Source organism: Mustela putorius, unplaced genomic scaffold, assembly GCF_011764305.1.
Source record: "Mustela putorius furo isolate JIRA1106 unplaced genomic scaffold, ASM1176430v1.1 tig00000788_pilon_pilon_pilon, whole genome shotgun sequence".
NCBI lineage: Eukaryota > Metazoa > Chordata > Mammalia > Carnivora > Mustelidae > Mustela > Mustela putorius.
The window spans coordinates 2849750-2876873 of NW_025421481.1; the positions used below are offsets into that span (position 1 = coordinate 2849750).

The following is a 27124-nucleotide window of genomic DNA, read 5'->3' on the forward strand; positions in this document are numbered from 1 at the left end:
TGCAGAACAAGTAACTGACTTGTTTCTGTTTGTGTTATTTGCTTGGCCCATAGACATTTGAATTTGTAACTCCTTGTCTTTAGGTAGGAACAAGATATTTGAACAAGAAGCAATATGTAAGAACAAAAGCAAAGCATTCCATGGTTTACCAGAAACTTTCTTACACATTGAATTTGCTTCTCACATCAAGTTCCTGAGATAGATGGCAATAGTTATCTTTGTATTATGGGTGATATTACTGAGGTTCAGAGAGTTTTATTTCAGTTCTCCTGTCATGAATGAGCTAGTATTCATCTCTAGGTTTTCTGTCTCTGTGTTTATTTGCACCCTTACAGTCATTAAAAGAGATAGTGGGTTGTTGTTCAAAACATTTGCTGCCCTGACTTGTGGGTAGATAATGCTTCTCTGCCTCATTGACATAAGGCTGGCTATGTGATTGTTCAGGCCAGTGAAGGACAAACAGAAGTGTGTCACTTCTTGGCTTCTTTTTCCCCTGCTATGATATGAGCAGTATCCCACATAGAGACCACTCCTTCTACACGAGGCTCAGAATGAAGCTGACATTGAGCAGAGCTGAAGCTAACTTGCTAATAAACATGAATTGTGAATTATTGAGCACCATTCTTTTATTCTGTTAACCACTGAGACTTGTTCGTTATTGTGGCATAACCTGACTTGAAATCAGATGCTAGGTGATTTCCTATCAGCAGTAGGGTCTAGAGGAGTGGTTTAGAGAACAATAATATCTACATAGGCTAAAGCAATCTGGTGTAAACCTAAGGCAATAATGAATGTCTTCCTTAAACATTTTAGCTTCCCTTCCCTTCTAAGATAGATGAGGTCCTGTAATTCCACAGCTGTGCCATGCTGTAGTGCAAATGCAATGGATAAGAGATTTCTTTAGCTCTAACTATCTTGTGCCATTTAACCTTGACGAACTTAGTGTTTCTGGGCCTCAGTTATCTCATCTGTAAAATGGGAATGTTAATGTTTGCTGACTCTATATCCCAGAACTACTACGGGAGGTTCCTATCCCATTGGTTCAGGGTTCCATGACAGTCTTTATCACACTATGTGGTGATTATTTAGTTGTCTTACTGTCCCTAGGGGGGGCATCTAGGGGGTAGAGATTGGGCTTCATTAATTTATTGCTCTATGACCAATGTTTAGCACAATGCCTTGCATGTAGTAGATAGTAACAATGACTTGTTAGGTGAACTTTGAAAGTTGTAAGTCCTCTTTGAGAGAGAATGATGCATGGAGAAAAGGCCTTTCTAGGAAGTGGTGTGCGTATCTGGGACAGGCAGCTGATTGCACTCTCACTGAAGCACACCAAGCCATGTGCACATCCAAAGTATGGGAGTGATGGAGGTTTGGAGGGAGGCAGTCACTAATACTTCACCATCCAATGGACAGTAAACACAAGGAGGCAGAATAGCATCAGTGCTTCAATGAATGGTAAAGCTAGGTGGGAGAATGTGGCAGTTTTCCTGGTGTGCTTACAGCATGGGCAATGGAGGCATCAAGTGAAACTGCCCTGAATAAAAGCAGGCTTATAAGAAAATAGCAATGTGACAGAAGGCATAGATTCTTTTTCCCACTTTGGGGTACAGTGATCCTGGAGCTGATAATCTGTCTGGTTCTGGCCTGAGGAAGGGAGTAAGGTGAGGGGTAAGAGGGAGGAATGGTGAAACCTTGACGTTGAGTTCCTCCTAAGCTTAAATTTAGATGCATGGAAACAAAATAGGTGAGGAAGACATAAATAGTCTTTGCAAATAGAGAAGTCAGGTAAGGACACAGATGATTGTAATTCAAAATGACACAGGTGGTGAGATAAAGCCCTCAGGGGAGTTAGAGCAGGAAAAGATAACGAAAAGTCATACAACTGGGAAGCAGAAGGTGAGGATTTAGGAACAGCAGTGACAGTGGACAAATGGCTTTCATCCTTTCCCACAGAGTCATGCTTGTCTTGGCCAACCATCTACAATAAATTCAGATCCAAATGGTGCTTCTATGTTGTGGGCCTGAGCAGCCAACCACATCAGTTTAAAGTTAATAGTCACAGATTATCCAGACTTTGACACCAAGGGATTTATTGAGACTAATGGGTCTAATCCTATTAGAACTCCCTGTGCACTCCTGGGAGCAATTCCTTTACCTCCAACCTCCAAAGGAACTACCTCATTTTTGAATTTACAAAATAAGATAAGATAATCTGAAAATCATTATTGGTATTTAACACAGATGCATGCCTGTGAAGTCAAGAGCCACACCCTTTATATATAGGTCCATCTGGAATAAGATTGACTCATTAAATTCTTTTCAATGGGATATGAAAAATAACTGAGATTCCTCCCAACCCACCACTATAAATGTAATAAAAATGCTTTGATGCTGGTCCGAACAGGAAGGAAGATATAAAACCACATGAGAGTTATTTGTTAATTCTAACACTTCTATACTTGGAGAAAGGTAAATGAGCAAAGGCAGTCCAACAACATTTTTATTTTAAAGTAGGTTCTATGCTTAGAGTGCCCAAAGCCAAGCTTGAACTCACAACCTTGGGATCAAGACAGGAGCGGAGATCAAGGGTCTGATGCTTAACCGATTGAGCCACCCAGGCACCCCAAGGAAGTGCAAACAACATTTTTATCTCCCTTAAAGTTTATGGCACTTCAATTTTCTTAAATTTTTGGAATTGTAAATCTTATCTGTTTTGAAGTTTGATGTCTTGACCTGACAAAATGAGTCATTTCACTTGGCCATTTCTTTTTATTGCTTCTGTCAAAAAACTGTCCAGAAGGAATGGTGATGTTATCACACAGCCATATTATAGAGTCATTAAAAAAGTCTTGAAGGGATATTGGCATGGCAAATGTCTAATGTTGGAGGGTTAAGTTTAAAATATAAAATCATTTATATTACTATAGGTGTCATATATATCTTCATGGATATACATATACTTTATACATTTTATATATATCATATCAATACATATATATTACAATAATCCATTTCTAGACAGAGAAAGGAGAAGACTGGATAAAAATAACATAAAAGTGCTAAGAGTAGTTATGTATTTTTTCCTTGTTTCCATGTCTTTTCTTTATTTGTCAAATTTTGTACAACAAATATGTATGCTTTTATCAGCAAATGAAAAGCCTTTATGTTTTATAAAAAGTAATGGCTCCTCATTTTTTCTCTTTCGGACTATCTTACTAACCATTGAAACAGCAAGGTGACAAACTGAAAGATGTTAGAAATCCTTACACACAAACATACAGCTCTTACACTTGAAAAGCATAGAGATAAGAGCCCTCCATGTGTCCCCATTGTGTTAAGTACCACCTCTTGTGTTGTCATAGCCCTGAATGCCTATCTGCCTTGCTACCCTCATCACGTCATTTTATAATCTCTGCACTTCCTTCTTTCTCCTTCACTAGGTCTGGATATTCCAAAGTGCACTAACCATGCTTTCTTTAGTTATCTTTGTATTCCTAGTTTTGGAGGTGCAGTCCTTGGAACATACTAGGTGCTCAATAATTGATTTCAATTCAGAAACATCCAAGAAATACAAAGGTGGTCCATCTCACTCTCTCCTTCTGAGGTACTGAATTTACTAGTATTGGAGCACTCTGTGGAATTGATCCACCCCACCTAGAAAAGTCTGCCCTTTCAGAGTTCATTCCATTTTTTCAACCCCATAACTTGCATGAAAACCACTGCTTGAGAGGCAATCTTTTCCACCATTGCCATATATATATATATATATATATATATATATATATATATATAAATATAAGAAAACTTGTCTTTCTAAAGAATTAAGATGTGTTCTGTTCAAGAAATGTTTTCACTCCCAACAGTGTGAAGTTTCCTCAAAAAAACTGAACACAGAGCTACCTTACAACCCAGCAATTGCACTACTGGGTATTTACTCCAAAGATACAAGTGTAGTGATCTGAAGGGCCACATGCACCCCAATATTTATAGCAGGAATATCCACAATATCCAAACTATGGAAAGAGCCTAGAAGTTCATCAACAGATGAATGGATAAAGAAGATGAGATATACATGCACAAACATACACACAATGAAATACTATGTAGCCATCAAAACCTGTGAAATCTTGCCATTTGCAACAATGTGGATGGAACTAGAGGGATTAGGCTAAGCAAAATAAGTCAATGAAAGAATGACAATTATCATATGCTCACACTGATATGAGGAATTTGAGAAATAAGACAGAGGATCATAGGGGAAGGGAGGGAAAAATGAAACAAGACAAAATCAGAGAGGGAGATAAAACATAACAGACTCTTAATCTCAGGAAACAAACAGAGGGTTGCTGGAAGGGAGAGAGGTGGGAGGAATGGAGTTGCTGGGGGATGGACATTGGGGAGGGTGTGTGCTATGGTGAACACTGTGAATTGTGTAAGACTGGTGAATCATAGACCTGTACCCCTACAACAAATAATACATTATATGTTAATTAAAAAAATAGTTTTCACTTAGTAGAATCTAACAGTGGGCAAGGGGTAGAGTTTTGGGAAGCTGGGGAGATGCATCTTCCTAGTGTGAAGGAAAGACTTGTTGAAATTGTGGAGGCATAGCTGGAGGAGGATGACTGAAATAAAAGTATGTTAGCTTGAGCGATACTATTAATATCATTGCATAGACTGAATTTGGAATATAGGACTTTCTGATATTTTTATCTGCGCAGCATCCGATGTCTCTTTTTTCTAGTAACATCACCCTCCTCCCCAATTCTCAGTCTCTGTAACTTAGGTGGGGCTGACCCTACTCCTACTTTCATGAGCATATATGACCAAATGAGTCCCACCAGAGCATCTGATTCTCTTGGGCATTGTAATATTGATTTGAGCGTTGGTATCTGACCCAAAGCAGGCCATAAGATGCTGTCCTTGCAGTTTTGCTGAAACTATTGAGAAAAAGAATCATTTTTTCCTGAAGAGACTGCTAACCTGTTAAGATGTTGGCCTGGAACACAGGTGATCATTTTGTCACCATGAAAGAGGAGACTGTCAAGAATGAAGCCAGTGCATAGAAAAATGGTGAGACTTGGATCTGAATCTTGATGACATCATTTCTTCATATCTGAATTCAGTCATTCCTGAATCAAGATCATCCTGGATTTTTCAGTGTAAAATAATAAACTCATTTTTTTTGCTTAAGCCCATTTGTGTTGGATTTTGGTTACTTTCTATGAATGGAGTCCCATTTAATACAGAGAAGGTCTGTTTGTTCTCACTCCATCTGTGGAACTGAATTCCTAGTTTTGGACCCATCTTTGGAATTGATCCACCCTCACCCAGAATAGACTCCTTTCATCAACATTCAGTTCTTCCCACAGTGTGACTTGCATCCTCCTGGAGGACCCCTGCTGTTGGACAGCAACCCTTTACCACCATTACCCTCCTATACTGATTGAAAAGATGGTGTCAACGTCCGGTCTTAGTTCTGTCCTTTGGAGTCACAGAAACTAGAGGTCTTTTCTCTTCATATATTTGAGGGTTTCTGTGCATCATGTCTCTTTCTCAATCAAACTGATTTTCTCCAGACTGAATATCATCTCTCCCCATAATATAGAGTTTTTCTTTGAGTGTGATCCACAGTGTTTTCAGAAAGACTATAAGACACTCAGTTTACCCTTCAGAATATTTTTTAGTATAACCATGTCCCATACAATATAATGTTTCTTTGAAATTCAGGCTTACAGAGGCATTCTATAGGTTATTTGCTTAACCTGACAACCTTTTCCACACATCGTTTGAGTTAGAGTCACCTAGGAGCTCCCCACTTTAGAGGTCCTGACACTAAAGTTTGTTCACTGGAGTTTGAGAACCACTTCTTTAACCGTTTCATATACTCCTACATGTCCTACTTTGGGCATACTTTGGTTGGTTAGTGTTCCAAATTTTTGAAACTTGAGCAGTTAAGCAACATTTAGGCTCTGGGATATTTCATAAAATGAATTGATTGTTTTGTTTTGTTTTTTTTTTTTTATATGGCAGACATTGGTCTAGGCAATAAACATTAAGAGTTCTGCCTTATGGAATATACATTCTGGTGGGACAGCCAGACTGTAAACAAGTAAACAAATAAGTCATAACATAATTTCAAGCACTGGTGAGTCCTATGAGGAAATGTAAATCAGGGTAAGGAGAGGCCAATGAGATTAAGAGATGTCTTTTTAGAGAAGGTGACCCAAGAGGCCTCACAAAGGAAGGGGGATTTGCACAGATCCTGGAGAAGACAAGAGAAATAATATTCTAAAGTAGAGGCACCAGGAACGGCATGGAGCCTGGGTGGGAACAAGCTTGGAGTGGTCAAGAAGCTGGAGTAGAGTTAAAAAGATGGAGGGTTGGAAGGTATGTAGGCAGAGAGGTTAAGAGGGGCCCAGATTGAAGGCCTTGTGACCATGATAAGACATTTTTATTTTTTTTGTAAGTGCAATGGGAAGTGGTCGGAAGGGTTTGAGTGAGGAAATTAACAGGATCTGATTTCACTTCTATGGGGATCCTCCTGGTGGCTCTATTGAGAATGAACTGAAGAGCATGAGAATGAACACTAGACCTTAGTTGTGAGGCCAGTAATAAAGGTTTGGTTCTTGCCTTTGACAACCTGTTCTTGTCTTGGTGATCTTTTCCCAGTGTTCTCAAGAGCACCACATCATGACAGTGAAAGAACATGGGCTCTGTAGCCAAACGGCCTTGGGTTTGAATCCCAGTTCTGTCAATTACTATCTATGGGGTGCTGCCCCAAATTCTTAACTACACTGGGCCTTGTTTTCTTAATTTGAATAAGTGAGGGTCATAATTATACCTACCTCATTAAGCTGTTGTGGGGAATTAAATCAGTTTATATAAGTAAAATGTTTTGAATGGTTCCTGGCCCATCACAAGCATCCAGTAAATGTTAGATTCTATTATTATTGAGTACAACATCCTCTTTCTTGCCTTAGGAAACTGCTGTCCATTTTCCTCTTCCTTCAGGCTAATGTCTGCTCATCCTTCCTGCTTTGAACTGTCCCAGGAAGCCTTTCTTACCACTTTCATCACATCCTCTTAGGCAAAACAAGTCACAAGACGAGCCCAGATTAAGGGATGGGGAAACACACTCTATCTTGAGATGGGGCTAAGTCACACTCCAGGAGAAAGTGTGGAGAATTAGGGCCATTTCTGCGATCTACAACCAGAGAAACCAGGAGAACTATTGGCGAATGTTGCCATAACACACTCTTTCAGTCATCTCCATACCCAGAGGACCCTGTCTCAAGACAGTTTCAGCATCCTGTTGTGACCGTCTACCTTGGTGTTGCGAGACTCCACTCTCCTGTTGCCCAGAATGCTGGCTCTTCTCTTGGCCATATTCACTGGCTTCTAAATGGCAACATTGCCAACAGCGGTCTGCGTGCACGAGAGTGGGATGGGGGATGGGAGGGAGAACCTATGTTCCAGCAGCCATGTGCTCCTCGGGCTGTGTACTGAGTACTCAGTGGAGAACACTGGGGTTTGATGCCAGATCTGAACGGCTCGGGACCACAGGCCTTGAGGTCTGTAAACATCAGATGCTTTTAATGCTGCCTTTCTTGCTTTGCCATGGGAGCAGTCGCTCAAAGAGGGAGTCCCTCCCTCTGCCCGTGAATGAGGTCTGCCTGCCAACACCAATTCCAGCTGTGAACATGTAATCAGCTCTTCTATGGCCCCAAAAGGGGAGTCCCAGAGGCCTAAATTTAATTTTCATGCATATTTGTCTTCTCCCTCCACTTTATGCAAACACTATTTTGTCGCCAACACAGGCGCCAACTGTTTTGTTTGGATAATTGCTCGAAGTCAACCCCAAACTACAGGGAGCTCCTTTTTTCAGAAAGCACATTTTGGTTAATTTTCGGTGAACCAAATGATATCTTCCTTCAGTGCTTCCTTCAGGGTTTCAGCAATGATTTCTGTAAACATTTTATTCATTCTGAAGCAGTTCGACAACAGCGTTAGGTTTATTCTCCTCCATCCTGGGTCGGTTGGAATGAGCAAAGAAAACAGGAGCTCGGCAGCCCCGCGGATCATCTGCTACTGCTGTTTTTCTTTCAAATAATTCGCTATTCATCTTGCCACAATCAGCTGGTCCTAGAGTGGCTGTAATAACCCAAGTAGGGGTTTGTGGCCATAATAGGGAGGAAGGGAGAGAGAAAAATGAACTCTTGTAAAACAAAGATCTTATTTTTATGGAAATGAATAGAAACTCTGAAGTAAGGATGAGACATATGGAAAAGCATAAAATATGAACAGAACGTTTTAAAATAGAAGGTCCTCAGAAATGCTCCATATGGCCCAGCCGTATTTAAGGTAACAGAAAACAGTTCACGTCGCAGCTGCAAGTGTTCATTCCTGGGGTTCAGGACTCAGTTCACAAAACTGTACTCTCCAATTTGTCTTGAAGAATGCTTTCTTTGTCTAGCTCCTGGGGCTAATTCTCTTAGGGTTTGGGGGGAGAGTTAAATGAGTAAGTTATTAATTAAGACCGACAATTTTAATTAATTGTATTTCATTCTTAATGAAGGGATAAATTACTCATAAATGATCTCTCCTCCTCCCTTACTTAATAATCAATAGTTATGAAAGAGTTATGAAAACTTCATGGAGTTTTAGAGCCTCTTTAGAGCTTAGGAGATCTACATATTAGAGCATAGTAACAACACAGTGCTCATAAGGGAAACATTATTCTAAAAACAAAACGACCCTGGACATTCAAAGGGCATCTCCTAAAAGCACAGCTCAATAATTAAGGCTAGCCCACAGTTACTATCTAAAGAGCCAACCAACAAAAATCACACATTTTACCAAAGATTTTCTGATTTTTACCATGGTATTAAAAATGACTTGGGAAAATCAGTGTGAACATCAAATGAGTTTTGTTATTTAGAATTCTCCATAGATAATATGCGTCTCAGTATTCTTTTTGCCCTGCAGAGAATGAAAGGAAGATTTAATTCACCAAATATGAAACTAAGTCATGCTGAATGCTTGAATCATAATACGTCCTATGCCGGCCTTACCATAGGAAAGCATTCTTTTTTAATATCCTGTGCTAGGGTATAACACAAATCTTTGGATACTGGCTTTGTTTTTTCATGATTTCCATCTGAAATTTGAATGCAGAAGATGAGATAGAAGGAAATGGGAACATAATAACAGAATGAAGGAATCTATTTTTTTTTTTTTTGGTATGACCTTTTTATTTTTCTGACAACAGAAGTCTCATTCTTACTTTTCTTGCCTCTTTAAGTTTGTAAATTCTGCCAGAACGTTTACCATGCCATTGTAGTGTCATTCTTTTCTCATTTTACTTTGTCTGTACAGTCCTGGTCAACTAATTTCATTTTTCCTGCTGCTAAACTGCTGGTTTTTTTTTTTTTTTTTTTTTTGGGCTGAATTGACTGGATGTTTGGCTTTGTGTAGACACAGCCTCACTGTAAGTTGGCCCCCTAATTCAATAATTCACCATGAAGACTGGTTTTCATCCTCAGTGTGTTGAACAGGCATCTAATCAACCATTAATTTCCTTTTTGTTGGATGAACATAGTAACTATTTCTTTCCTTCTGATGAGAAACAGAGGCAGAGAGGATTAGGGGTTGCCCTAAGTCAGAAAGGGAAGTTGCAGAATTTAGCCTCAGGAACCCGTACAGTAGGAGTGAAGTGGTAGAGAAAGGCCAGAATTTCTGGGAAAAAATACATGGAGAAGAACTAATAGGTAGGTGCACAAATGCAGTGCTAGACATGGCTCTCAGCCCTTTAAGTCAAGCCTAGAAGGTTCTTTTATCAAAGAGTTGGACGACCTTGGACAAGTCTCCTAGATTCTCTAAGCCTATTTCTTTATCATCCCAGAGTGAAACCGATTGAGTGGAACTGAGCAATATTTTATCTTTTTATAATGCATAATTGTAATATTTCCAATGACAAATGTAAAATTATGCATACTGTTATTTGGTGTCTTGTCATTTTCATACTTGTCTTTTGAATTTATTAAGGGATAGTAATAAATTTTACCATATTTATGAGGATAAAAGTCTTCACTACTTATCTAAGTAACTTTGTTATAAGCACTCCACTTATTTAAGAGAAATATCAGATAAGCCTAATAGCAGTTTAATGAATTTAGACACTTGTGGTGGAGACCAATTCAAAATTTAAAAGAAGTGCAGTTACAGTTAACATAATACAATACTCTTGAATAATTTGGGGGGACCTAGGTGGTTCAGTCTGTTAAGTGTATGCCTTTGGCTCAGAGGTCCCTCAAGTCCTGGGGTCCTGGGATTGAGCCTTGTGTCAGGCTCCCTGCTCAGCAGGGAGTCTATTTCTCCCTCTCCCTCTGACCCTCCCCTTGCTCCAGCTCTCTCTCTCCCTTTCAAATAAATAAACAAAATCTTTAAAAAAAATTGACTAGTTTTATTAAAGCTGACATCATGGATATCAGTCTGAATTATAGTGATCTTATTTATCTAAAGTAAATGCAATTTGGGCTGAAGCCTCAAGGATGATCTGAACCAGGACTTATGAGAGCTTCTAGGACCTCCCATCTCATGCTTCTCATTCTTCCTGCATGTCACCTTTATCTTCAGAGCAGCATCTTCAACGAGGACAGAAAACATGGTCTCTGATAACTCACAGCTCATATTCCAGAACATCTCTTTCTGGAAAGGAATAGGCATGTGATCGCATGGGTTCTAAGAATGAAAATATATTCAAAGAATCTGGTTGTTCAAGCTTGGGTCAGTTGCACAAAACTTTGTAAGGGAGTGTGGGGTATCATCTTAAATGATTTTCCCATTGTAACTGAAAGGAAGAATATAATAATATAATAATATGGAAACTCCCCTTTAAACCACTTTGAGTCATAGGATCTTTGTCCCAAAGAAATAATGTGTGCGTATGTGTGTGTGTGTGTGTGTGTGTGTGTGTGTGTGTGCAGACAGAATAAAACACGATTACTAAAGTTTAATAAAGCATTGACAAAAGAAATTCTTTTTTTAGAATTTGCTTAAAATATTATAATGGTTACTTTTGTCTGTTAATGAATTTACTTAGAAAACATTGCCTCAGCTCTCTGAATGCAACATGCTAGGCCTTGGGCTGGATTCAGAAAAGTATAAAAATGCAGATTCTTTCCTCGATTAATTTACAACTTGTTTTGTTTAAAAAAAAAAGGACATACCTAAGACTTTAAAATTTTTAAAAATTATTTATTTAGTATTTTTGAGAGGGAGAGGTAGTGGAGGAGCAGAGGGAGAGAGAGACAGTCTTAAGCAGGCTCCATATCTAGTGTGGGGCCTTGATCTCATAACCCAGAGATCATGATCTGAGCTGAAATCAAAAGTCAAATGCTTAACTAACAGAGCCAACCAGATGCTCTATCAACTAAGACTTTGAATTATAATGAGGTTAGGGTCTAGTGAGAATACAGGAAGAATTAGAACCACTTACCCTGAGTGTTGGGAAAGCACTGTGAACATAGGCAGGAGGGAAAGGGTTCATAAAAAGAGTGGTACTTACCCTGGGTCTTGAAGACTAATAGGAGGCAGACAGGTAGACAGCATTCCTTTGGAGGATATTCTAAGTGGAGTCAATGTACAGCATTGGAACGAAGACTCAGAGCCAAGGCAAGCAGCTGAGTGTTTCGAAACAATTTCCTGAGATATTATGTACGTAATTATTTTGCCTAGAAAATGCCTTTTTCAAAGATAGTTCAAAATTTGGCTTCCTTTTATCCCTTATTTGGTTATGCCTTGTTCTGAAATAATAGAATATGAATTTGTGAGGCTGTATTATAATTGGTTGATACCTTGTCTATAGTACAAAAAAAGTTAATTGTTCCAATGCTAAATCCCTTCTTAATGTGCATAAGAATTTCTTTCATTTCACAGAAACTTATTATAGGTCAAGAGGTGATAAATTAAGACTTTGATCCTGTTTTATTATTGAAAGTTACTATTTATATACAAAAATTTATGGAGTACCTACAAAGATGAAATTGACATATCCTGTCTCTGTCCTCCTGGAGCTTGGAACAATTTTGAAGGCAGGATAATTTGATAAGCAATTTCAAGTGTTAATTGTTATGATAAAGCAAGTCCAAGGAACGATGAGAACATGCAGCAGAATGAGAGAAGCCATTCAGAAGTTAGGGGAAAGAGCAAGAAAAGGAGAGGAGTAGAAATTGGTCAGAGGAGCAGGGTCTGTGAAAGAGATGCCACAAAGAAAGAAAATGTCTGAATGTTAGGATATAGTATTGAAAGTATGATGTATCCAAGGAACTAAAAAGAACTCTCTTCTTTCTCTTTCCATTTCCTGTCTCTCCCTCTTGACCCACACCATGACTATGACGGAGGTCAGAGTGACCTAGCTGAGAGATACATGCATTTTCACTACTCTTTCTCTGCCTTATTTTTTCAGATTTCTTAAGTTGAAATAAATTCCAACTCTTTTTCAAGATGGTGCTTAACAACCAGAACTCCATAGTTCTAATATCGAACATAGACCTGTTCTGACCAAGATTGTCAAACAGGGAAGCTTGCTGTCTGCTCTTGGGTTTAGTAATAAATGCATGTGACACAATTTGTTCAATTCTGCCATCACACTTCACTTTGAATAGCCTTTACCCAAGACTCAGTGCTGTCAACAGACCCAGATCTTGAGTTCTTTTGTACCAACTGTATTAGATCTCACTGATAGAAATTTCATGGGCTTGTTTGTCTTTACTATTAAGAAGACCATTCAAGACTCTGAGATGTTAAAATAAGTAATTTCTCTTTTCAGTGTGGAAGGCTATTCCTGTCAAGAAGAGATGCCATTTGGTCTAATGATTACATGTTATTAAATTAATAATTTAATTGGATTGCCTGATTATTCTAACCCCTTATGGCCTTGAGGTATATTCCTTTAAGATGATCTCTTACCATAATGTCTGCTGCTGATTCAGAGTAGTGAAAGGATATTTCTTAAAAGAGGAGCTCATCACTCAAGATCATTTGCCTCGTTGGTGTCAGCCATCAGGCTAATACATTTATTTGGACAACAGTAGGTTCTGACAGAACTTAGAAAGTTCTCTTTCTCAGTTGTGAAATATGATGGATGTGCCATACTGGTGACCTTTACACAAGGCCACATGTTAATATTCAGGAACTCCCTTTTGTTGGCCTCAAACAATGGCTGTCATTAAGAAAGCTTGGTTTGCCAATATGCCCTCTGTTAGGATGCTGGACCACTCCTGATTGGTCACCAGGAAGTATCATGTGCCTTTGATGGAAATGACATGGAAGATGTATGGTCAAAGTGCTGTGCTCAGCACCACTGCTGTGCAGGGGAGAAAACCACTATGACCCAAATAGCCCTGTGCTCAAACAATGTCGCACCAACCAAAGACAACATATTGGGAAGAAAAATGCTTGTAAACTGCGTGTGTTGGAAGATGTATTGGCCAGACGGCCATAGGGCAATCTTTGAACTATAGAAATCTTTAGAAATATTGTTTGGTCCTGAAACAATACTTACAAACCTAATTAATCAAGCATAGATGGTTTATTTTCAGGCTTTCCATAGTGTGTTTCTTTAATGCAAGAAAGGGTTTGTCGGGTTCTTTTTGCTGTTTCACAGAGGCACGTAGAAACTCAGCATGGGCATTCATGTTCATACAAGTTGAAGCTCTAAATTTCAAAATAATATCTACATAGATCTCTGGTGATCCCTTCAACAAAGGCCGAGATTGGGGGGTAGCCTGGATTCCTTTTTCAATTGTTCCTGATTCTATGTGTGATTTTTCTTTCCACACTTCTTCATTTTATTTGTCAGAATCAGAATCACTTATTCACAGAATCATTGAAGAAAGAGCCTTATTTCTGTTGCATAATCTAGCTTGAGGAGAAAACACTTTTTCTTTTCTTTTCTTTTCTTTCTTTAACAGAATACCTATCATGAAGAGTTACTTTCCTGAACATGTACTACTGAATGGTGTGATTTAAATTGTTTTCCAGTCTTAGTATCATATTTTAAAAGCGTCATTGGGAAACTGCACATCCTCCAGGGGAAGGGTGAGAGATATGAACAACATTTCATGCAAGAAATCTAAGGTGCCATCTGGAGTGATACCATAGGCAGGTAGCACAAGCCTTTGTGTCTCAAGTAAGCCGTGGCTGAAATAAGCTAATCACTCAAATAAAAGAATTGTCCAAGTCCTTAGTTTCATGCAAAACAGTGCTGGGCCACAGTTTCAGCAAGACATGAAATATTATACTGGGTCATGCCAGTTGAATGGTATGAGTACAATCCCCGAGGGTCAACTCCTGGTTATTTATTTAGAAGCAGGTTATCAACTGGGTGGATTATTCAAGCTCCCCACGGTGTCCTCCAGGGCTAATGTCACTATTCACCAGCTGGTTAGACTACGAAGAGCAGGAAAAGGAAAGGGGTTAAAATTCAATACATGCTTATAAACTTGGTAAGCAATTCAGATGAAAGATTTGGTGGGAAGAGAGATTCTCGGGCTCATTAATTTCAGGAAGATACGCAGATTAAAAATGCAGTAGCAGTACTCTTTTATACTTGCCCGAATGGTGAAGATTGAAAAACATAGTCAGGTAATAATAGCAAGTGTTGGCAAGGCTGTGGGACAGTAAGAAGCCTTGTACATAGCTAGTAGGAAAGTAATTTGCTAAGAAAACAGTCTGGAAAACAGTGGGCTCTGTACAATAAGGTGGAAGATTTGCGTACTCTGTGGCTTAGCTATTCCACTTCTAGAGAGACTAGTATACATGAAGCAGGAGTTGTGTGCAAAAATGTTCAGAGCAGCCTTGTCTGTAATATCACACACCAATCAATAAGAAAATGGATGACTAGGTAGTGGATATTTATATAATGAAGTTGGGTTGGTCTGTGGATTTTTTTTTTTTTAACTCTGCATCTATGTCTTGCATAGTCTGGTAGACATATTAAGCTGCAAAATATGAAATTGCCTATATTTGACCATTTTTGTCCTACAAAATAGCAATTTCATATGTTGACATAATGTTCTAAAAATAAAGAAAAAACATGTTCAGTGTAGTTAAGAAATATTCAGAGACTCACAGGACTGGAGGCCTGGAGAATAAGACTGGAGAATAATGAATAGATCATGTTATTTCATCTATAGATGAGGAAGCCAGGGTCTAGAAACTTTCATTCAGTGAATCCATGAGAAACTGAGTACGTTGGTTCCCAAATTATGCCCTGTGTTTGAAAGAATCTGTCGCCTATCCAATCCACTTCTGTGTTCCCTAGGCTGGAAAGTTTTGTGATTCTGTGAACTTAAAATTGAGAAAGGTTTATGTATCATGGGGAACAGGTGGTGTCATGGGAGGATAGTGAGGTATGTTTGAATGCTCTTCAGTTCTGATGTTCTGGTATGTAATGAGAGGCTGACTCTGTGTGTCCTTTTACTAGAGTGATATCAGAAGAAGAAACACCCCTCTTGCAGAAGGCAGGGACAGGCACGGTCACACTTAGCAGAATACCTGAGCTATGACAGGTGCCTGCCCCTCCAGTGGCTACTTCATTCTCCCACACCCATGGTAGACATCAGCAATTTCCCCATGAACAAAGACACAGCCATGGAACTCTTTAAAAATTGGTTCCACCTCCAATTTGGGCTTCTGATGTTTGAGATGAAACTTGTTTGCCCTTTTTTATAAGGGACAATGCACTAGAGCTGGGATTGTGGTTGTGATGAGCTGAGCAATGTGGACTAATCCCAAAGGAGAGAGAAGGTAAGTCATTACTCTCAGACAAGTCTGCAGAAGGGGAGGATGGAGGTTGATGTGCACAATGGAGAAAAGTAATGTTGTAACACCGAAGAGCATCCATCAGAGGGGTGAGAGGTCCATTCAATTGTTTATTCCAAGAGAAGTTTCTGAGTATGAACTTCCTGCCTAGTGTTTGAGAAACTGTGGAGAATGATTCAGAGATGGTACTTGCCCTCATAGAGCTTACATTCTAGCCAGGAAGATTGGCATAAACTTGTATGATTACTTATATAAAATATTATTGTAATATATTGAATAAAAATAAAGCAGAGTACAGAAGCATGATGGGGTCAGGAGGCCATTTGGAAATGAAATGGAAGAGTAAGCTTCTTTGAGAAACAGTTACCTTTTAGATTAAAAATAAAAAAAAATAAAGATTTTACTTATTCCTCTTGGAGTTCTTTTCTTTATGTAGATCTGAATTTATGACCTCTATTATTTTCCTACTCCTTGAGAAGTTGTTTTAACACTTCTTGTAAATCGGTCTGTAAACAATAAATTTTCTTCACTTTAAAAAAAATATATTTTATTCATTTATTTGAGAGAGAAAGAGAGAGAATGAGTGGTGGGAGGGGAGAAGCAGGGAGAAGCAGACTTCTCGCTGAGCAGGGAGCTCAACTCAGGGCTTGATTCCAGGACCCTTGGATCATGACCTGAGGTGGAGGCAGATGCTTAATTGACTGAGCTACCCAGGTGCCCCTCTCCACTTTTTTATTATTGTTTGAGGAAGTATTTCTTCTTAAGTGTTGAAATATATTTTTGCTGGATATAGAACTCTAGGTTGGTGTTTTGTTTTTTTTCTTCTGGTACTTTGTGAATATGTCATTCTACTCTCCTCTTGTTTGCAGTTTTGAATAAGAAAACCACTTTAATTCTTATACTTATTCTTCTAAAAGGGGCTCCCTGCCTTTCCCCACCCCTGATTCTTTCAAGATCTTCTCTTTGTGTTTGGATTTCTGCAATTTGAACATGATATGCCTAGTGTAATTTTTTTTTTTTTTCTTTTTGGTGTTCATCTTACTTAATGTTCTTTGAGCAGCCTGGATCTATTGTTTGTGTCTGCCATTAATTTTGGAAAGTTCTCAACCATCATTACTTCAAATATTTCTTCTGTCTCATTCTCTCTCTTTTCTTCTTCCAAGAAGGATGTGTATGTTGTATCTTATAAAATTGTCCTACAGTACTTGTAAGTTCTGCTCTGTTTTTTAAATTTTTTAATTTGAATTTTCCCCCATTCTTTTCTCTTTGCATTTTAGTTCAGAAGTCCTTACTGACCTATCTTCATGCTCACTGATTCATTCCTTGACCATGTTCAGTATACTGATGAGCCCATTGAAGACATTATTCATTTTTGTTTCAGTATATTGTATTTATAGCATTTCTTTTTTGTTGTATTTTTATTGTATTTCATTTTTAAATAAAAGCTGTATATATTTAAAGTGATGATTTGATATACACACACACATATATAGTGAAATGATTACTACTATAAAGCTAATTAAAATGTCATCTCCTCACATAGTTACCATTTTTGTGTGTGTGTGATGAGAGCACCAGAAAATCTACTCTTTTAGCAGATTTCCAGGATTTGGTACAGTATTATTAACTATAGTTACTATGCTGCACATTAGATCTCTAGATTTATTCATCCTATATAACCACAAGTTTGTGCCCTTTGACTAGCCTCCCATTTCCCCCACCTCCCTGCCCCTGGTAACTTGTGTTCTGCTCTCTGCCTCTATGTGTTCAACTTTGTTGGATTCCACAGATAAGTGAAATCAAGTAGCATTTCTTTTTGTTTCTTTTAGTTTCCATCTCTCTGCTTACCTTACTTATGTACTCTTTCTTATGTACCTTCTCTATTAGAGCCCTTAGCATATTAATCATAGTTATTTTAAATTCCCTCTCTGATAATTCCATCAGTGTCAGATCTGAGTCTGGTTCTTAGGCTTTGCTTTGTCTCTTCAACTGTGTTTCTTCTTGCCTTTTGGTATGTCTCGTAATGTTTTGTTGAAGGCCAAGCTGGATATATGAAAATATAGGAACTGAGATAAAGAGATCCTTGGTGGTAGGGGGTATTGATATGAATCTGGCTAGGTATTGGGTTGTGTTTAATGTTTGTTGTAGCTATCGGTGTTTGAAGCTTCATATTTCCTGCATGTTCCCTCTCTATTCTTCCTCAGAGTGAGTCTTTGTCTTCAGCTCTTTCAGCTATAATATACTAGAGACCTGGTGGTATGATGATAAGGTGTGGGTGGGGAGAAGCATTTTATGATCTTATTATTAAACCTCAGTATTTTAGGAAGTCTGTGTTTCTGGGCTGTGACATTCACACATATTTCTTGTCTTTTACTTCCCTTATGTGAGACAAGATGGCTAAACGGGGCTGTAGTGGAATAATTGCCCTTCCCTTCCCTGGTATGTCTTTGCTATAGAGAATGCTCTGGGCATATTTTACAATGACTATTCTTCCCTTTTATGCATCAGAATTGTAAAAGAATCTTTCTCAGGTCCTCAGCTTGAGGTGGTTCTTCTGCAGTGGGGTGCCGTGAGTGGGATTCTTCTAAGGCAAAACCCACTGAACTGTAGAGACCCCCTAAAACTGCACCATCAGGAGGTTCTCACTCTCAAGCTACTCTACACTTAGCCTCCAACAATTCATCAAAATTACCATTTAAATGATCCTACCAGTTTTTGCTTCAGAGGCTTCTACTCTAGGTAAACAGACCTTGATTTGAATCTTTAGATTCACCTGTCTCCAGATTGTTGGGTGCCAGTTTGTCCTGTGAACTTAGTTCTCAGAAGGGTCCAAGTAAAGCTGTTGATTTTTAGCTTGTTTAGCTCCATCTTGTTGCAAGGATAGGAATGTCAATATCCAAGCTGTTTCCATGTTGGAGCTGCAACTGGAAGTCCATTTCTTATATTTTCCTCCATTTTTGTTACCATTATCCCCATTTTACAGATGAGACAGATCCAACACAGACTCTCTAGCTCATAACTGCTATATAAAACTACCAGGCACATCCAAGTTACATTACTACTCACTTGTCTGACTGCCAACTGCCTTCTGACTGACTTCCATTCTTGTCCCCTTCTGCCCACTTTTCCTTAGAGAGTTTTACAAAGGTATGTGCTACTGTCATCACTCATCTATGTGAAACCTTCAGTAGCTTTCCATTGCACCTTGTGCAGTCCTGCCCCTTTGCTTCAGCTCACTTCCATTCAGCCACTGAGGCTAGCACTCTTGGGAACACAACTCATTATTTGTCATGCTGAAATGCTCTTTTCCCTACTCCTGAACAAAAAAGTCTTTTTCAGTCTTTGGGTCAGTCTCAGAGTCAATGTTACCTTCATGGATCTCTACCTATATTTCTCTGTCTCAGCCCCTTGAATTTTCCTCGACTTCACTCACTACAGTTTGTAACTGCTTAGTTATGACCTGTTTTTGGCATCTTCCCCAGGAGCTTGCAAACTCCATGAAGGCAGGGGTCACATTTGACTTAGTCTATTGGCCCCCAGAGCTAAATGCAGGGCAAAACACATTAGTAGGCATTCGAGAAATATTTTTGAATAAATAAAATGAGGCAAACCCCAGATGGATGGAAAAGATATTATTTTCCACTTGAGTCCTTATTGCTGAAAGAGGTCATTCAGGAGCTATGGAGGGAGACTGGAAGGAAAATTTTCTTTTCTTTTTTAAAGATTTTTACTTATTTGACAAAGAGAGAAACGAGAGAGGGGGCATAAGCAGGGGGACCTGGAGAGGGAGAAGCAGGCTTCCTGCAAAAAGTAGGGAGCTTGATGCGGGGCTAGATCCCAGGACCCTGGGATCATGACCTGAGCTGAAGGCAGATGCTTAACAATTGAGCCCCCCAGGCACCCCAGAAGGAACATTTTCAATAACAACAACAACAACAGTAACAGTGAAGCCTTGCTGAGTACTTCCTGTGTGCCTGGCACTGCTTTGAGCCCTTGTTTATTAACTTACTCTGCGTTTGAACCTCATCGTGTAGGTATTATGATTATTGCCACTTTATGAATGAGAAAACTAAGACAGAGAGCAGTTGAATGACTTGGTCCTAGTAACACAGCCAGGAAGGCGTTAAGAGAAATTTGGTCCAAGGGGTCTGGGTGCAGAACTTGTACACTTGGTCTTAAAGCTCTACCGCTGCTCAAGGCTTAATGCATCACAGCCTCCTCTGTAAACTCAACCCCATTTGCTTTCAGATGACTCTCACTCCATAGCTAGGAGAAATGGTGTGAAGGGACAGATTCCATTTAACTCCACTGTGTGGTTTAAGAATCTTTTTAAAGAGTATATTGTTGGAGTTTTCAGCATTAATTAAAGACCTATTTAAGGGTTGTATTTTATTTTCTATGAAGGAGATGACATCAATTAGTTTTAGCTCCTATTTGTACCAACAGTCAAGGACAAAATGAGCTTTGGGAAATTAATCATCTCTGGATTTTATTCCCCTTCTAGGATAGTTGCCTCTGGTCCTCCCATAACATGAACATGCTAACTAGAAGCCCAAGAAAGCAAAGAGAGGATGGGGAGACACACACATCGGAGTTATATATTAAGGAAGTTTGCTGGGCATGGATGCAAAGGCCTGTGGCGCCGTGCCTGCTGATATTATAGAGAGGCTGAAAGTGCAGGAGCTAAATGACTAGAAAATGAATAAATCAGAATCTGTCATGACTTATCATGAACTATTTTGCTGCTCAAGAGAAAGATAAATTGCTTCTGTAGAAGACAGTCAGCGCTGAGGCTTATTTTATTGTACCTTGAAATCTCCTGTCTGCCACAATATTACTTCCAATGAAATTAGCAGCAGATGGAAGACCTGAGCGGCGAGATGACAGGTGGAGTCGCCTACACATGAAAAGAACTTGCAAAACTGGGATAATGGGAAGAATTTTTTAGCAAACAACATACCACAAAACAAGGGCCTCAACTAGTGAGAAAAGTTGGAGGGGTGGCTGGGGAAGCCTTGACAATGTAGGCTTTCATGGGAGCGAATTCCAGATATGGGGCCATAGGCAGGTGCCCTTTCTTCTTTGGCACATCAGAAGCCCAGCTGATAGCATTGACTACGGCCCAAAGCATGGACCCTAGGACAATGTCAGATCTGTGATCGGGGCCACTGCTTGTTAGTTGTTATTGTGCACACTTCTGTCCCACTCTTCATCAAACCCAGTGCCCATAGTTTGCTCTGGCAATACTGGGATTGATTGTGCAGTAGAAAAACAAAACCCTCTCAAAATAAGATGTAGGTCCCCACCCCAGCTTCTGTGATGCTTGGTGAGTGGGGTGGAGAAGGTGCTTTCTTGCTGACTTCAGTTTTCTCCTCAGAAAAATGAGGATGCCATAGGACTATTGTCAGTCTCAAGGGAGATTACTGATAGGAAAAGAAATAAGATGTAAAGGAGTGTACAAGCTGTAAAGTGATACATAATGCCATTTTCCAAAATGAAGACTTGTCCACAGAGAGATAGTACTCTGAGGAGAAAGACACCTTTGACTTCATGCTTCAGCATATTCATGATTGCTTGGACTAACTCATAGTTACAACAGTACCTGAAATTTCTAGTGAGTGAATTAGACACATGAAAGTTTCCCTGCTCACTAATTATAATCCCCATAGGGCTTAGAAAGTACAGGTCCTGGGGTCCTGGGACCACATACCTGTATTTTTCAAAGCATGCCAGTTACTGACTAATGCACAGACAGGATTGAAAAATACTGCATTAGATTCAAGGGATGGCTGACCTGACAGAGTACTTGACTTGAAATCATGAGCAGTGGATTTTGGCTCAAGTACTATTACTATTTTGGTGGGAAAATTTGAAAACTTAAAAAAAAAAAAAAGACTGGAAACCATTGGAGATTGCAAAATGTCCTTCCATTTGCCACAGTCTTTTGTTTGTTTGTTTAATGTTAAAACAACTGGTTGTTCTATTCAATTCAGGCAACCTGGAAAATGTATCAGAGAGGAAACTTGAAATTCACTCTGGTGTCCACGAGGGGCTCCGCATTGCTATGCTGAAGTCCATTTTGCTATAAATCAGCTGGTCAATTTAGTCTCAAAATGATCCATTCTGTTGACCTGAGTACCCTTTTGTCACTAGAGTAGTACCTAGTATCTGATAGGAGCTCAGTAAATATTGGTTGAATAATTAAATAAGTATAGTCACCACCTGTCCCAACACCATACAAGGAGGCTTTAATAATTATTTCCCATATATAGTATTACATATATCCATGTGTATAATATGCTTATTATATTGTAAATACAATGTTACTTATTTGCTCTTCTAATAAGCAAGGAAATCTCTGTTGCAGAGGTAGTGAGATTCAGGTTCCTAGAGGCATTTAAAAAAAAAAGATGTTATTTATTTGAGAGAAAGAGAGAGAATATGAATAGGAAGAGGGGCAGTGCAAGAGGGAGAAGCAGACTCCCTGCAGAGCAGGAAGCCAGATGCAGGACTCAGTCCCAGGACCCCGGGATCATGACCTGAGCTGAAAGCAGACATTTAACTGACTGAGCCACCCAAGCACCCCATAGATTCCTAGAGGTATCTAAGCAGAGGTGGATAGTGAGGGTGGTGGGGTACAGCCTCAGGTGATCTATAAGATCTCTTTCAACTCCTAACTTTTAGGATGTGAAGGTGTGTAAAGTGTCTTTGAAACTTCCATCCTGTTCTTGAGGTTTGACAATAAAACAAGGGCAGATCAAATGCCGCTGGTTCTAGTGCTATAAAATTTCCTCTGGGAGTAAGAGTCCCAGAGCTACTGTTTTGAAAGATTCCAGATATTGCTTTGCATTTAGGAAAGCCTGATGTATTTGTGTACCGTTTGAATTCTGGGCTTTAAGATGAAATGAGGCAATCAATTAAATATAAATAAAAGTTCAGTCTTCCTAAAGTGTTGACGGTGACAAGACTTCTGGAACTCTAAAATTTGCTTATGCACAAAGCTTGCACATGCATCCCCATGGTGCCCAGCTGAATATTTATAAAATCAGATTCTGAGATGAAGATGGTATGAAGGGAAGCAAATGATACTGTGACTTTTACAGGGCTGGCCATAGGCCAAAGATGCAAATTGATGGCCTGTGGTGATTCAGAGAGCAGATGTGTTTTGTGGAGCCCACACTGTGTTTTTTAAAAAAATTGAATGAGTTACCAACATTGAAAAATTATAAGTTTTTACATATATAAAAAATATATTTCTGTTTCTCCTGAAAAGCCAGAAAAATCTGTCTGCACTGGGACCACCTGCCCTCAGGCCCTCAGGCATGGTCTGAGAAGTGGCTGGCCCCAGTTAACAAGACATATACTCCCAGGGTACAACTCCTTGGCCTTTCCTCTCATTTCTGCTATCTGCAACGCCCCCCTCCCCCGAGGTATTTGCTTTGATTCCTCCTTTTGTAAACAAGGCTGTGGTTTAGGAAAAATGTGTCCTGGCACCCAACATGGCCAGCATCCTCTTTGCCCCATGCCCACAACTTGCTAAGACTTGTTGTGCCCTGGCACCATTTCTGCCACACAGTAGAACTCCTGCAATAGACTCCCTTCCCCTTCCCATTCCACACTTCCCACCTCTTGGTTTTTCCTTTTTTCTACTTTCTACTCCCCAAATCCGAACATCTTTTTTTTTTTTTTTTTTTTTCCCCCAGTATGAAAAGGGCTGCTGTTAATAACTGCTCTGGGACAATTGGAACTATTGTGGATACCTGTTTCCTAGCACTGCTGTAATAAAGAATCACAAATGGGATGGCTTCAAACCAAATTGTTTTCTCCCAGTTCTGGCAGCCAGAAGTCAAAAATCCAGGTGTCCGTAAGATTGGCGCCTTCTGGAGGTTCTGATGGAGAGTTCCTTTCATGCCCTTTTTTGAGCTGCTGGTTATGGCTGTAATCCTTGGCGTAGCTTGGCTTGGAAATCCCACACTGCTATCCCTGCTTCCTTCATCGCGTGGTGCTCTTCCTTTCTTCCTGTGCACCCCTGTTTGTTTCTCCTTCTGGTAAGGATGCTCATCATATTGGATTACGGCCTCACTCTAACAACCTCAACTTGATTACACCTGCAAAGACCCTATTTCCAAATAAGGTCACATTCCCAGGTGCAGAGGGTTGGGACTTCAACCTATCTTCTTGGGGGACACAATTCAACCCATTAGCTTCAAACCAGCTTTCTGACCTATGAAATGGACTTAATGATAGCATCTGTTAGTTATAGTTTATGTGAGGACTGATTGACCAACCTGTCTAGCCCTTCATACAGTGCTTCCAACAGAAGCATGTTCAGCCTCTTACCTCGCTTACCATGTCTTTTCCCTCTTCACCTTCTCTCACTTTGGCACCCAGGTTCTTGGCTTGTCATTTCTGTTTTCTCAGTGTAGAAATACGAAACAAATAACCCATATATTGCCTGATTTCATTCTTCTTACCATTAGTTTCAAAGGTAATATTGAAGTGCATTCTTTTAAACTAATACGTTTGCCTTTTTCCGTGTCTCCAGGAAAGATTCAGACTCCAGGAGCATGTAAAAGCCTGCTTTGTGCCCACCCACACACCATCCCGAGGTCTCCAGTTTTGAGCGCAGCTTCTTTGGAAGAAGAGAGCCATGCAGAAGCCAGTTCCTTCCAGACACCATCCAGTGAATGTGACGAGGCCCTACTGATCTTCACTGTCAGACGAGAAATTAAGAGAGCCAGAGCAGCACCTAAAGAGGCTTGGAAGAGTCCAGTTTTGACAAAGAACATGACAAAAAAGCCTATTAGATCCCACTCAGTCACTCCTTTGGACCTGGAGGCTGCAGGCACGCACATCAATAGGCATGCGTTCAGAACTGGCCCTCCTATAATTCAGAACTGGCCCTCCTATAATTCTAGGGGAGATTCTGCCCCACTGGGTAAGGATTACTTTGTGGTTTTTGCTTTTTTTTTTTTTTTAATTAATTAGCTTATTTCAGAGAGAGACAGAAATAGCACAAGTGGGAGGAGCAGAGAGTGAGAATCTCAAGTAGACTCCACACTGAGCGCAGAGCCTGATGTGACTTTGAGATCATGACCTGAGCTGAAACCAAGAGTCAGATGCTTAACCAACTACCACCCAGGTGCTCTGACTTTGTGGTTCTTAATTCTTTGTTTCTCTCTTCAGTTGGTCACACTTTGTTTTCAGCTTCATGTAAACAGTAAAATTACTGACTCAATGGCAGATCCTGTTCTAGAAAGTTCTATAAGAGCTATATCAGTCTTCTCAAATGGAAGTCTACTTGTTGCCAAGTTACTTTATTGGAAGAGAGAACAAGTGTGATTTGATGACAAGTAACATGATGATTCAGGTATTGCACCAGAAAATAATGACAATGACAGTTATTGCTCACATATCAATCAGTCCAGCCCTCATTTAATTAGCTCTCACTATGGGCCATACACTGTGCTGAGCATTTCACATTATTTCCTGAAACCCTCCCATAACACCTTTAGGCAGGTCATGTCATGATCTCCATTTTACAGGTAAGAAAATTGTGAATTCATAGCACAGGATAACATATATCATATATCATATATCATATAACATCATATAACATATCATATATGATGACAGTGTCTCAAAATTGCTCAAAGGAGGAATGAGTAAAAATAAAGAAATGTACCAGAAGGAATGAGCTTTGAAACCAAGGACACCTAGGCTCAAATCTATCTTCTCCCGTTTCTGTTCTGTAGCCATGATCAGTCCTATACACTTTCTTTGAGCTCAATACTTTCATCTGCAAACTAACAACAATTACTGTTTTTAAGGGATGTGGTAATTAGAGAATTGATGTAAATGAACTTCATTGAACACAGCAGGGACCAAACAGGAATGGGGTGATGGTGGTGGTGTTTATGGTGCTCTTGTTCAGGCTGGAGGTAAGAAAATGTGAGGGAACAGTTGATACTCCAGATGCTCTAGAACTGTCATGTAGAAGGATGAGATTAATTTTACATAACTTTTTTATTGGAAACTTTTTTGGGTAGATTTCACTTCATAGGTTTATGAAGTTTGTTGGAATGGACCAACAGAAGAAAGAGACCGGGGGCGCCTGGGTGGCTCAGTGGTTTAGGCCTCTGCCTTCGGCTCAGGTCATGATCTCAGGGTCCTGGGATCGAGCCCCACATCGGGCTCTCTGCTCAGCGGGGAGCCTGCTTCCCCCTCTCTCTCTGTCTGCCTTCTGCCTACTTGTGATCTCACGTCTATCAAATAAATAAATAAATAAATATCCTTAAAAAAAAAAAGAAGAAAGAGACTGATTTTTTACTCAATACAAAGGAGAATTTTCTTTGAGCTAGAGGATAATGTCCTGTTTGGACTAGAAGTGGCAAAGGAGGGTCCGGTAGACCCTCATTCAGAAGCACGCTCATGCAGAGATCACTTCATTCTAGGAAGCTGGGCTTGAGGATGGGATGCTGAGGGTGCTGGTTCATCAACTTTTTTTTTTTTTTTTTTGGTCTTAGTATGTGTATTGCAATGTGCTAAAATCTGGACATACATCTTCAGTTTTGATCCATATGGCCATCCTCTGAGACAGGAACTGCCTTTTTTTTATGCTTTAGATGCAGAATCTGAAGGTCAGGGAGATTCTGTAACTTTAGGGCTGAAGCCAGGATTCAAGCCCTCTATTTCGACTCCAGGTCAGAGTATACCGATATTGATTTCAAACATGACAATAACAGCTCTTGGGTATGGAGCACTTACTATTTACTAGATGCTCTACTTTTAGCAGTCCTCTCTCAGACACTTAACTAGTTTGCTTTTTCACTTCCTTCAAGTCTTTATTGAAATTGTTTCCTTTGTGTGCATTATTTTTCTACTTTGGATTTATTACCAGCTGACACTCCCTCCGTTCTTCATTTGCTTCTTTAGTCATCCACTTTCCCATCCCCAACCCCTTTCCCCAAAACAAGAATGTAAGCTCTTGTAAGTGCAAAGATATTGCCTGTTTTATGCTTCTCTGGATTTCCAGTGTCTAGAACACTGGCAGACATATAACAGACAAATTCTAATGAATGAATAAATGAACGAACAAACTTAATCCTATTAGTGACCTTGTGAAGTAGGTAATACAATCCTCATGGTTCAGGTAAGGACAAAGAGGCTTAGGCCAGGTGATGTGCCAGGATTTGAATCTACGATGGTCTGACACCAAAGCCTTGTTGATTCCATTACATCACACTCCCTAAGAGAGTTACAAAATGCATCATTACCGAATTGCATTCAGGGA

General features: G+C 39.7%; 1 protein-coding gene across 9 annotated transcripts in view; it reads left to right on the plus strand.

Annotated features, from left to right (window-relative positions):
- CUNH12orf42 (chromosome unknown C12orf42 homolog) overlaps nt 1-27124 on the plus strand; it is a 134835-nt gene that overhangs the window by 105701 nt on the left and 2010 nt on the right. For 8 of the 9 annotated variants that reach the window (XM_004743006.3, XM_045084776.1, XM_045084777.1 and 5 more), the window contains one exon: nt 24377-24769. In XM_004743006.3, coding sequence (XP_004743063.1) covers nt 24377-24769 — 393 coding nt within the window. Of the gene's footprint in view, nt 1-24376; nt 24770-27124 lie in introns of those variants that run through there. The other variant, XR_006608032.1, reaches the window with a different exon arrangement.